At 37.1% G+C, this 12,461-nt stretch overlaps 1 protein-coding gene across 1 annotated transcript in view; it reads left to right on the forward strand.

Moving 5' to 3' along the window:
• TEX11 (testis expressed 11) overlaps positions 1-12,461 on the forward strand; it is a 197,936-nt gene that overhangs the window by 109,092 nt on the left and 76,383 nt on the right. The window contains exons 15-16 of the mRNA XM_041003384.1: positions 5,060-5,162; positions 9,511-9,626. Of these exons, the coding sequence (XP_040859318.1) occupies positions 5,060-5,162; positions 9,511-9,626 (219 nt within the window). The remainder of the gene's footprint in view (positions 1-5,059; positions 5,163-9,510; positions 9,627-12,461) is intronic.

The raw sequence follows: 12,461 nt of genomic DNA on the forward strand, positions 1-12,461 counted from the left end.
GGTTCCCATAAGCTGCCATCTGATGGAGGCTGGTTATGGCAGGGAAGGAGAAATGATCTCTTAGCAAGCCAGGAAGCAGACACAGCAGCTAGAACTTGAACCCAAATAATCAACTTTTTAGTGGGAACCACTTCCAGACGGCAAGCCTTCAGTAACCTAAAGACCTACCCAACTGCCACAGTTGATCAAGTCTCCACTCTTGACCCAGCCATTAACATTAGGAAATTAGAGTTTAAACATCTTGCATGAGTTTGGGAGAGATAACTCCTAATCAAGCCACAACAATATTTTTCTTACACAAATCATAATATTTTCTGATTTTCCTTGTGTTTTTCCTTTGGCCAATTAATTATGTAAAAATGTTATTTCTGAATTTTGAAACACATTGGGGATTTTTTTGGCATCTTTTTTGGTGATTATTTTCTAGCCTAATTATATTGCAATTGATTTCAGATTTTAAAATAGGTGGAAATTTTGCTTTATGAGGAGGTATATGAACAATTTTATAAATATTGTGTTGGCTGTTGAAAGAAATGTGTTTTCTACAGTTTGGAAAGCCTGTATATGTGTGTGTATGCATGCTGTTTGAATTTATATCATTTGCTACTCATTTTTTAATCTTCTCTGTCCAAACTCTGGGTGTTTATTGAATCAGTTACAGAGATGAAATATTAAAATGTCCCATTGTGATTGTGCACTTTTTCCATCTAATTTTGCCATTTTTGATTGATGCATTTGAGGCTTTACTATTTTCAGACCTAAAATTAACATTGTAATTTATTTTTATTTGTTGAAGTTTTATTGGTCTGAAATGATACACTATTTCTTGAAATACATTTTACCTTAAAGTTTCTGAAATTACTACTGTCTCTACACTTACTTTTCGTTAGTATTTTCCAGATATATCGTCTTTAACTCCTTATCTTTGGACCTTTCTGTATCTTTATGTTTTAGATGTGACACTTGTAAACAGCATGTAGTTAAATATTCTTAGTCCAGTATGATCATTCTTTTTTTAAAATTTTTATTTTTGATGATGTTTACAGAGTTACTTAGGATCCAGAGTTAGGGGGAAATGGGTAAGACAATTGTTTTCATCTTCTTCCTAAAACTGGTGGAAGGAGGAGATAAGAAGATAAACCACACCCAACCTCCCAACCGCCCCAGTACTCAGGGATGGGAACGGCCACCCGATTTCAACCCAGGGTCTCCGATAAGGAGCATGTTTGGAGGGTTCTGCTTCAGTGATTTGAATAGCTCTGAAATGCTGTCAATCTCACCTATCCAAGGATGAGGAAATCCTTCCAATGTCCATTGGCTGACATAGTGGACCTTAAAGTCTCCATTCACCCAGATATTTGCTGTCAATGCTTGGCTGAGATAGTTGTCCAATTTGTTCTGCCCTCCTTCCTCTGCTATAACACTAGATATCCCCTGCAAGCCCCTATGGACTGCCATATCCTTTGTGTGCATCTGGGCCTGCCATCCACTGCTCCATCTTTTCTACTGAGGACACTCAGTTCTGATACATGCGCTCTATGGTAAGACCACCAATCCTGGGTGTGAGCCCTCATGTCCTCGCATGCCCCCATTTTTGCCATCCCCCAAGCCCCCTTGGAACCTTACACACCAAGCCCCCACCAGCGCACTGCCAGGCAGTCGGTGGGTTTCATTCGGCACCATTGGCCCCACTGGATCCCCCACCCCAGGGGCGTATGGGCCCCGGCACCATCCCACATATTTTTAGAAGAAGAAAAAAATAGAATAGGCTAGGTGACTGTGCTGGCACACTATATGGTTAACAAAGATTTGGCATTAACCAGCCCAGGATGCCCACCAGCTATAATTAGCTGCTTTTCTCCCAGCTGTGTAACACTTGCCTAGGTACAATGCAACCTAGGCCATTGTCGATAGCTGGGGACATTCTGATCATTCTTATTTTATGACTAGAACATGTTAATTTTTGTACATTCAATACGATATTGAAACATTTGAGTTTAAATCTGTACATTATTCCTGTTTACTTTATTGATTTATTTAAGATCAATTTTTTAAAGATTTATTTATCTTATTGGAAAGTCAGATTTACAAAGAGAAGGAGAGACAGAGAGGAAGATCTTCCATCTGCTGGTTCACTCCCCAAGTGGCCACAATGGCTGGAGCTTAGCTGATCTGAAGCCAGGAGCCAGGAGCCTCTTCCAGGTCTCCCACGCAGGTGCAGGTCCCAAGGCTTTGTGTCATCCTCAACTGCTTTCCCAGGCCAAAGTCAGGAAGCTGGATGGGAAGTAGGGCAGCCGGGATTTGAACCAGCATCCTCATGGGTCCCCTGCACATGCCAAGGACCTCAACCACTAGGTTACCACACCGGGCCCAAAGATCAATTTTTTTTTAATTGATAAACTTTACTTTTGATATATTTATTTGAGAGGCAGAAAGAAAGAGCAACAGAGCACTCCCGTCTGTTGGTTCACATCCCACATCTTAACAATATCAGAGACTGGATCTAGGCAAAACCAGCCTCTAGGACCTCAATCCAAGTTCACAATATGGGGACAGGAACTCCTCATTTATTTGAGCTGCAACTGCTAATCTCCCACAGTCTGCATCAGCAGAGAGCTAGAGTCCAGGAGGGGGAGCTGGGTGTCAAAGCCAAGTAATCAGGCATGGAACATAGGTGTCTTAATTGACTTATTAACTGCTAGGCTGAATGCCTGCCTACACCAGCTGTACTTTCTGGAATGATTTTTAGGTTTACAGAAAAGTTGAGTTGGAAGCACAGAATTCCCATATACTTTCCCCACATACTAGTATCATATAAGGTAGAATAAACCCTTATTTTCACTGACTTTTTTTAAAGTCAAAGTTACAGAGAGAGATACCTTCCACCTATTGGTTCACTCCCCAAATGGTCACAATAGTTAGTGCTGAGCCCCGCCACACTGAAGCCAGGAGCCAGGACTTTATCCAGTTCTTCCATATAGATATAGGGGCACAAAGCACTTGGGTCATCTTCGGCTACTTTCCCAGGCCATTATTAATAGGGAGCTGGATGGGAAATGGAGCAGCCAGGCACTTGAAATAACATCATATAGGATGCCAGCAGTGTAGCCAATGACTTTATGCACTACACCACAAATGCTGCGCCCCCACCTGATTTTTTTTTATTATCTACATGGTTTTACATTTTCCCAGAATGCCACATAATTGAAATCATACAATCTGTGCCATTTTCAGATTGATTTCTTTGACTAAACAATGTATGTTTAAGATTACTTTTGTGTTTTTGTGGCTTCATAGTTCATTTCTTCTTGATGCAGAATAACATTCTATTATCTGGATATATCACAGTTTATTCACTTACAGAAGGACATTTTGGTTTTTTCCACATTTTGACAATCGTGAATAAAGTTTGTATAACTTCATACTCAGGTTTGTGCATAGATACAAGATTTCAACTTATTTAGGTTGCAATCAGTTTTTGGTTAATTTCTGTGCCTGAACTTTTTTTTTCTGTTTTCGCATGTTAATGTTGACTCATCCTGCATCAATTTGTTAAAAAGAATGTTCTCAACATTTTTACGTTTCAGGTTCCCCTTTATACTGGTGTGAGAATTATGTTCTTTTAGGGCCTGTTCTATAAAGTATGGAGTTATTTATGAACTTTTCTGCTTGTTTATAATTTTTCTGTGCTGCTCATTGGCTTTTTTATTTTTAATTTATTCACATTTTTCTGAGTCTACTAAAACTGTCCTTTGTGCTTCCATTTGAATTGCATTTTTCATTTCAAGAAACTCCTCTTTTTTTTTTTCAATTCATCAAGTTTACATTTTACTGTCCATTTCCTTTAATGTTACAACATTCATTTTTCTAAATGTAATTTTTAATTTAAAAATCAGAGTTACACAGAAAGGGAGCGACAAAGACGGGGTGGGGTGAAGAGAGAGAGATTTTCCATTGCTGGTTCACTTACCAAATGGCATCAGAGGCAGTGGCTTAACGTGCTGTACCACAGCACGGCTCCAGTGTTCAAATTACTTAACAACTGGTATGACAGCTATTAATGATGATAGATACTAGCTAGAGACATTAAAGCTATGCCAGTATTACCACTGAGTAACAACCTATCCACACATATTTTTAGTATATATCTTATATACAGGATATCTTGATATAAATATTTTATAACATATTTGCTAAGTTCAGAATCTGCATCTTGAAAATTTGTTTCAACCGTTTGTTTCGGCTTATGCTCATTCACGTTGTCTTATTTCACAGAGCGTTTGAGTATTTTTAATGTGTACAACTCATAATCCTTGAAAAAGTATTTATGAAAATATTTTGAAACTTAAGATGAAGTGCCTTCCTCCACAGAGGATTCACGTTGTTTCTGCAGTTGTTTGAGAGCAATGTAACTAAATTCAAGAATTTCGATCTCTTGGTCTCCATTATAATGTATTTTGGAAGTGCACATACATGAGTCTACTTGTGTCACACTTCAGGGACTGTTTCTCCCCACCTGCAGTGCTGCCTTCTCGTCAGTGCCAAGATAAACTTTATTATGGCCCCCATGGCCATTGGGTGGAAGTAGGTTTACTCCTGTTTTTGTCTTAGTCTAACAGTGTGATCCGTTGGGTGGGTGTTAATGTGTGTCTCCCTGACCTAGCGAGACCTTTCAAAGTTTAGCATTCGCTAAGGTTTGCGAATGCATGCCAGGTAAAAATGGCTTTGTTTCTCTGCTGAACTCTGCGGGACCTCACTTTTCCGTCGAGTTTGGCTGAGTAGTCCTTTACTATCTTTGTCAGTCCTCTTTTATTATTATTTGAAGGGGGGGAAAAAGCTTATATTTTTAATGTATTTTTCAATATTTTGAGGTGTTTTCAGCAGGAGGGTTGGTCTTGGCTTATTTAATCTTCCTTCTGAAAGCAGACTTCATTGCTTCTTTAGCATTCGAAAAGAGGAAGCTTTTTTAGATTTTTCTTAAAATCCTATCTATATAATGAGTTTCCCTCAGCCAGTGTGACTGTCTTACTGATGTTAGATCCCGTGTTTCTCTTTTCAGGCCAACAGGGCGATGATGGAAGCTGAACTACACGATCCTCAAAACATTTCCACTCAGCTTCATGTATTCAAGGTTTCGGTTTTGGAGGGAGATTGTGACAGAGGTATAAATGTTATTTATGAGTTATGTGTGACTGTTAATGCAAATAGTATCTAGTGCTCAAAAATAAATAACCCACAGTAGAATAAAACCACATACTGTTTTTTCCGAGTGCGGCATTGGATGTACATTCTATATATAAAAGCAACAGTGCAAAAAGAAACCGTGAGAAAAACAACTGGGCAGATGTGAATCAGTAGTTGGAGGAGGGTCTTGTCATTGTGTATTCTTTATATTTTCTATCAAAAAAAAGAAAATTAGTTTGAAGATCTAGGAAGAGAGAAATTTATATTAAAATCCACAACAGTTAATAATTGTTTCCTAGGTACCTTTTGATTCCTCACTTCTACGAAAGGTGCTAAGTGAAAGATTTGGCCTTAAAATGAAGTCTGTCCATGGATGAACAGTGTTAGAATTGCACGTATTACTTACATCCCAGTAGTACTATTTCCTTTTCCTAAAGTTAAGAATGGTTTCCTCGGGCCCGGTGCGATAGCTTAGTGGTATAAGTCCTCGCCTTGGATGCGCCAGGATCCTGTACGGGTGCTGGTTCTAGTCCCGGCAGCTCCACTTCCCATCCAGCTCCCTGCCTGTGGCATGGAAAAAGCAGTTGAGGATGGCCCAAAGCTTTGGGACCCTGCACCTGTGTGGGAGACCTGACAAAAGCTCCTGGCTACTGGCTTCGGATTGGCTCAGCTCCAGCCCCTGTCGCCACTTGGGGAGTGAACCAGCTAACGGAAGATCTTCCTCTCTGTCTCTCCTCCTCTCTGTATATCTGCCTTTCCAATAATAAATAAATAAATAAATAAATATTTAAAGAAAAAGAATATTTTCCTAGCTTGTGTATGCACAATCTCAACTATATCTTGAATTAGTTGCAGATATGCTAATGTTCAGATATTAATCCCTTTTTCCCTCAGGGTAGCTTCACAAATTCTGAAACAGTCTGAGCTTTAAACTGGCTGCTCTTTGTAAAAAATAAAGTTGACAAGCTTTAATTAAGATGTCAGAACATAATTAATACTAATACAATTAAGCAACCATTTATGAATACCTACTATGTGCAAGGGACCCTGTTACTGACTCCTTAAGGAAAAACATCATTTAGTCTGCATCGAGAAAGAAAGGTTTCAGAACGGTGCAGTATATCTGTGTCAAAATTAACAAGTAATCAGTTGAAATCAGCTCTGTATCAATACTGCTGTTCATGTCTATCAAAATGTTTTTATTAAAAACTTCTGAGATTTGGTTTTATTTGATTCAGCGTGTTAAAAAGATAAGAGAACTCGAACGTTTTGCCAGCAGAAACAGCAAGAAAATAGATTCCCCACTAAATCTTTTAACATATGAAAATGCAGTTATTTTTAAAATACGAGCCAACTAAGTCTTTTTATTTACTCCCTAGCTACCTGTGACGATTTTTAAACATTGCTTATTGAAGATAAATATAACAATATTTATCCTTGCTAGCTTAAGGAATCTATGAGTATTATGTATGTTAATGATTCTATGAGATTTGAAAAATGCGTAAAATTAGGCAGCCACCATCTCATGCAGATGTAGAACAAAAATTGTCTCAGACCCTTTGTTGTCGCTCCTTCCCACCATTTTTGGCCCTGGATGTCACTGTTCTCTTTCCCATCTGTATTTCTGTCTCCCAGAGTTGTAAATTGAGTCATTATAATATAATGCTTTTTGAACCTTTCTTCTTTCCCCTAGCATAAACAATTTTAAACTCACCCGTACCGTTGTGTATGTCTACAATTTGTTCCTTCTTGTTCTTGAATAGTATTCATAGTGTGGAAATACAACAGTTTTTTTTTTTTTAAGATGTACTGATTTTTATTGGCAAGGCAGATACACAGAGAGAAGGAGATACAAATAGAAAGATCTTCTGTCCACTGGTTCACTCCCCAAGAGGCCACAACGTCCAAAGCTGAGCCCAATCTGAGGCCAGGTGTCAAGAACTTCTACAGGTCTTCCACATGGGTGCAGAGTCCTAAGGTTTTGAGCCATCCTCTATGCTTTCCCAGGCCACAAGCACGGAGCTGGATGGGAAGTGGAGCAATCAGGATATGGACTGGCACCCATATGGGATCCTGGTGAAGTAAGGCGAAGATTTAGCCACTAGGCAACTGTGCCAGGCCATGCAGGTTTTTTTGCTTTTTTTTTTAATCCATTCACCAGTTGAAGGATATTTGGATGACTTCCAGTTTGGGCAATCATGAATAACATTACTATAAAGATCTCTTTACAAGTTTTGTGTGAAAGGAAGAAGGCATTTCTGTAGGGTTAGTGTCTAGGAATAAGAGTGTGGGTTTACATAATAAATGCATGTTTAATTTTATTTGAACCTGCCAAACAATTTTTCAAAATAGATACACAGTTTTATCTTAGACTAACCACACATGAGAGTTTTGGTTGATATACTTCCTCATTTTAGAAAATATTGTCATTTTGATTGTTGGGTAGTGATAGCCTAGTGTGGCTTTAATTAAATCTCCCATGTGGGTGGCAGGATCCAAGTACATGGTCCATCCTTCCACTGCTTTCCCAGGCACATTAGCAGGGAGTTGGATCAGAATCAGAGCGGTTATGACTTGAACCAGCGTTCTGAGTCAGGATGCTTGCAGAGTAAACAGTAGTAGTTCAATCTGCTTTGCCATACCACCAGCCCCTCTTTGTAATTTTGTAACATTATCTTTAATGAGCAGAAGTTTTAAATTTTACAATTTATCTTTTTTTTCTTCTTTACTGATTACGTTTTTGATGTTGTAGCTAAGAAGTCTTTGTTAACCCAAAAATCAAACAAAAATTTAATTTTGGATTTTACATGCAGGTCTGTGATCCATTTTGAGGTGTGTTTGTTGCTGTTTATATTTAATTCTAGAGGGGTATTGAAATCCATTTTTTAACAAAGTAGTTATCCAATTGTTCCTGCTTTATTGCATTAGCTCACTATATCAATTACTTTTCACCCTTGTCAAAATTCAGTTGTCATACGTTTGTGGGTCTTTGCTTGGAATGTATTCCATTCACTATGTTTATATCATTCCATACTCTTAGTGCGGCTCTGAAAAATACGAAATACAGTGCTTGTCCTCAGACTTTATTCTCTTCCAAATTATTTTGGCTATTCATGGTCCTTTGTATATTAATTGGTGATTTTCTGTTTAGTTCTTCTTTCAATTATTGAGTGAAAATATTGAAATCTAACTATAGTTGTAGATTTGTTGATATCCTCATATGCTTCTATCAGTTTCTACTTTGCATGTTTTGAAATTTTGTTATTGAATACAAAAACGTGTAGGATTATATCTACATTACATATTGATTCCTTTGATCATATTTAAATTAACTTTATCCCTAGTACTGTGTTTTTATTCTGAAATCTGTTTTGTCTAATAATATAGCCACTCTAGCTTTATTTAGCTTATTTTCACTTTATGACCTGTGAGGGTAATCAGTATTACTTGTGTGAAGGAACTTCAAAAAGTTTGTGGAAAGAAAATTAAAAGGTATTTTTATTTTGGTGCAAAAAAACCCTTTAAAACCTTGCGTAGTTTCTTTTCATAACATGTGTTTTCTATGAGCTTTTTGAAGTTCGCTCATATGATACAGCATCCTCTCATTTCCTCAAATTTGTCATGGTCTTTAAAGAATTTTTCTCCCAGGTAAGATGTGTTTGTTAAGTTTTTTCTTTATTTGCTTGTTTGTTTGTTTTGATCCAACAAGATTAGTTCCACCTTTTTGGGGTCATTAATTCATTTATGTTTAACACAATTACTTATCAGTTTGCCTTATATTTGCCTCATCTGTTCTTTGTTGCTTTTTCTGTTTTTCTCCTGCTATGTTTTGAGTAAACTGAATCTTAATCTATTGCATTTATTTCCTTTATTGATTATTAACTATAACTTACCTAGGACCTGTAGTACACCTATTTAACTTTAGTCTGCATTTAAGACACATAACAGAATTTATTGCAGCCATTCAATTTATAACCTTGTTCTATATTATATTTCATTTTTGGGTATACTAAAATGTGTATGGCACATCTGATATTGATGGAATTTAGGTTCCATATTTTACTCTGAAAGCAATGCTGAGTAAACCTTATGTATGTTTGTTTCCTTTTATAAATATACACTTAAGATAAATTCACAAAAACACATTTTCTTATATTCAAATCATTCTTGACAGTTTAGCAACTGTCTTATAAATGATATTAATTCATATTTTAAAGATACCAATGCTTTTAACATGAGTTCAAATTCATTGCAGTGTAATTAGCCCTGGGCAAGTATTATCTGTGATAAGAGTATCCATTTTTAAATTCCTTCCTTGTTTTTCAGCTTTTCTGGCAATTGAGAATTTAAAGTGCTTATTAGCAGCAGAGACACCAGATAATGATCTAGACCAAAATGCAGGTAACTCGGCCCTGAGTTCAGCTGCCCAATTTGCTCTTGAGGTAAGTCATATTTATCCATTCACTGAGTTCTTACTCTCTTTTCCTTTTGAAAGATAATTAAAAGAATCAGCATCAACTAGGCATAGGGAGATCTTTTTATTTTGCCTCTGTTCTTCATAGAGATTGGTTACAGAATTGTTTCATTTCTCTTCCTGTCTTTGTAAAGCAGATAATACAACATAACAAAGTGGGATAACAGATTTGCACTTTGAAAAATTACCAAAATGGTGATTTGCAGAGAAACTGCAGATTTAAAATGTTATACCAAACAAATCAATTAGAAACTTATCTTTCTTACCAACTGAAAAATTGTTAGATTTCTGTGTATGTGTTTTGTTCATAACCACAAAACAATGTTAGTTTGTTTTGATCCTTTGTTTTTCTTTGATGCAGTTCCTTAGACTCAGGGATTTCCACTTCCACCTCCTTTATCTCTTCTCCCCCCATTGTTTTCCCGTGTATAATAATAGTTTAGTCCCTCAACAACAGTCAGTGGTCCATCATTCTGCTATTTAAGTGTATTATGACATTGTAGATACAGACAATGTTATAAAGACCAGCATTCTGTTGTCAAGATATATTTAACAGTTTCATTGAGAGTCCATCTTTTATTCAGAAATAGAGGCATATACCGCAGTGTATCTCCGCATCATGGTATATTTGCATCTATTATACAGTTCCTCTAGATAAACATATGTATATTCATACTTGCCTATATATCTTCTGATCTTGTATTTTGCGAGTATATTGCTTTATAACAGAGAGCACATATGGCATTTGTCCTTTTGGGACACTGAGCTTAGTGGTCTCTAGTTGGGATCATTTGGTTGCAGATGGTATAATTTCATTATTTTAATGGCTAAGTAATATTCCATAGAGTACATGTATCACAGTTTCTTTATTCACTCCTCTTTCAACAAGCATCTGGGTTATTTCCATGTCTTTGCTATTAGATTGTGCTGCTGTAAATATAGTATTACAGATCCCTTTCTCATATTTCATTTTCTTTGGAAATATCCCAGAAGTAGGATAGCTGGATCATACAGCAAATCAGTTTTCAGTTCTCTAAGCACTCTCCATACTGATTTCCATAGTGGATGTACTAGCCTACATTCCCACCAGCAGTAAAGGAGGGTAGATTTCTCCTCACATCCACGCCAGCAGGTGTTGTTAGTAGAATTCTGAATGTTGGCCAACCTCATTGGAGTTAGGTGGACTTCAGTGTGGTTTTTATTTGTATTTCCCTGTTTGTTAGGGAGCCTGAGCGATTTTTTTTTTCTTATGCCTCTTAGCCAATTGAGTTTCTTTTGAGAAGTATCTGTTCATTTCCTTCACTCATTTCTTCACAGGCTTGTTCATTTGGCTATCATTGAGTTTCTGAAGTTCTTTGTAGATCCTGGTTATTAGTCCCCTGTCAGTTATGTAGTGTGCAAATGTTTTCTCCCATTTTGTTGGTTGCTTCTTCAATTTTGACTGTTTCCTTTGCTGTACAGAAGCTTCTTAATTTGATGTAGTCCCAATGGTTTGTTTTGGCTTTGACTGCTTGTGTTTTTGGTGACTTTCCAAAGAAGTCTTTACTGAGGCCTATATCTTACAGAATGCTTCCTGTGTTTTTCACTAGTAGCTTGATGGCTTCTAAGTACAGATTTAGGTCTTGATCCATTTGGAGCTGATTTTTGTATAAAGTGAAAAGTGTGAGTCTTGCTTCTTACCTCTGTAGAAGCTATTCAATAGTCCCAATGGCATTTATTGAAGAGACCAGATTTTTTCTCTGGATTATTTTCAGTATTCTTGTCAAAGATTTGTTTGTTTTACATGTGTGGGGCTTGTATTCTATTCCATTGATTCTCTTGTCTGTTTCTGAACCAGTCCCACACTGTTTTGATGACCCCTGCTCTGTAGTATGTCTTCAGGTCTTGAATAGTAATTCCTCCAGCTTTATTTTTATTTTTCAGGATTGCTTTGGCTATTCATATTCTCTTGTTTTTCTAAATGAATTTTCCTCTCATCTATTTCTGAGAAGAATTGTGTTGGGTTTTTGCTTGGGATTATATTGAATTTGTACATTACTTTAGGTAATACGGACATTTGGATTATGTTGATCCTACTGATTGGTCTGTAGCTCTCTTTTGCTGTTGTGTCTCTTTCTGGTTTTGGTATTCAGGCTCCTGTGAGTTTAATTGGCAGTCCTTTATATGTCAATTGATTTTTTTCAAGTGCACATTTAAGGATCTTTTCCTTATGTTCAATTGAAGAGAGCTTGATGACCATGTGTCTTGGTGAAGATGGCTTTTGATCAAGCCTTTTGGGAGTTCTGTGCCCCTCCTGGATCTTGTTCCCCAATTCTTTCTCCAGATTAGGGAAATTTTCCTTGATTATTTCATTAAATAGATTTTTAAACCCAGTTTCTCTTTCTGCACCTTCTGGGACTCCCATAACTCTTATATTAGGCCTCTTAATAGTGTCTTTCAATTCTTAAGTGCTTTTTTTATAGCTTCACCTAGCTCTGCTTCCAGCTTTTTTGTTTGCTTCCCCCTGATGACAGGAAATATCTTCCAATTCTGAGACTCTTTGTTCTGCTTGCTTCATTCTATGTTGGAGACTCTCCACTGCAGTTTTAATTTGCTCTACTGTGTTCTTAATTTCTGATATATCACCCTTGATTTGCTTTATTGCTTCCTTAAATTCTTTGAACTCTTGTATGTGCTTCTCATTGTTGATCAGAAGCTTTAAAATGAGTTTTCTGAATTCTGTGTCCCCCATTTTCTCGATGTCTTCCTCAGTTAACTCTGAGGTTGGCATAGGGTTTTGGTCCTTTGCAGGGGAGTTTTTGGC

This window comes from Ochotona curzoniae, unplaced genomic scaffold (genome assembly GCF_017591425.1).
Source record: "Ochotona curzoniae isolate NIBS_2020 unplaced genomic scaffold, NIBS_Ocur_1.0 contig_1274, whole genome shotgun sequence".
NCBI classification, from domain to species: domain Eukaryota; kingdom Metazoa; phylum Chordata; class Mammalia; order Lagomorpha; family Ochotonidae; genus Ochotona; species Ochotona curzoniae.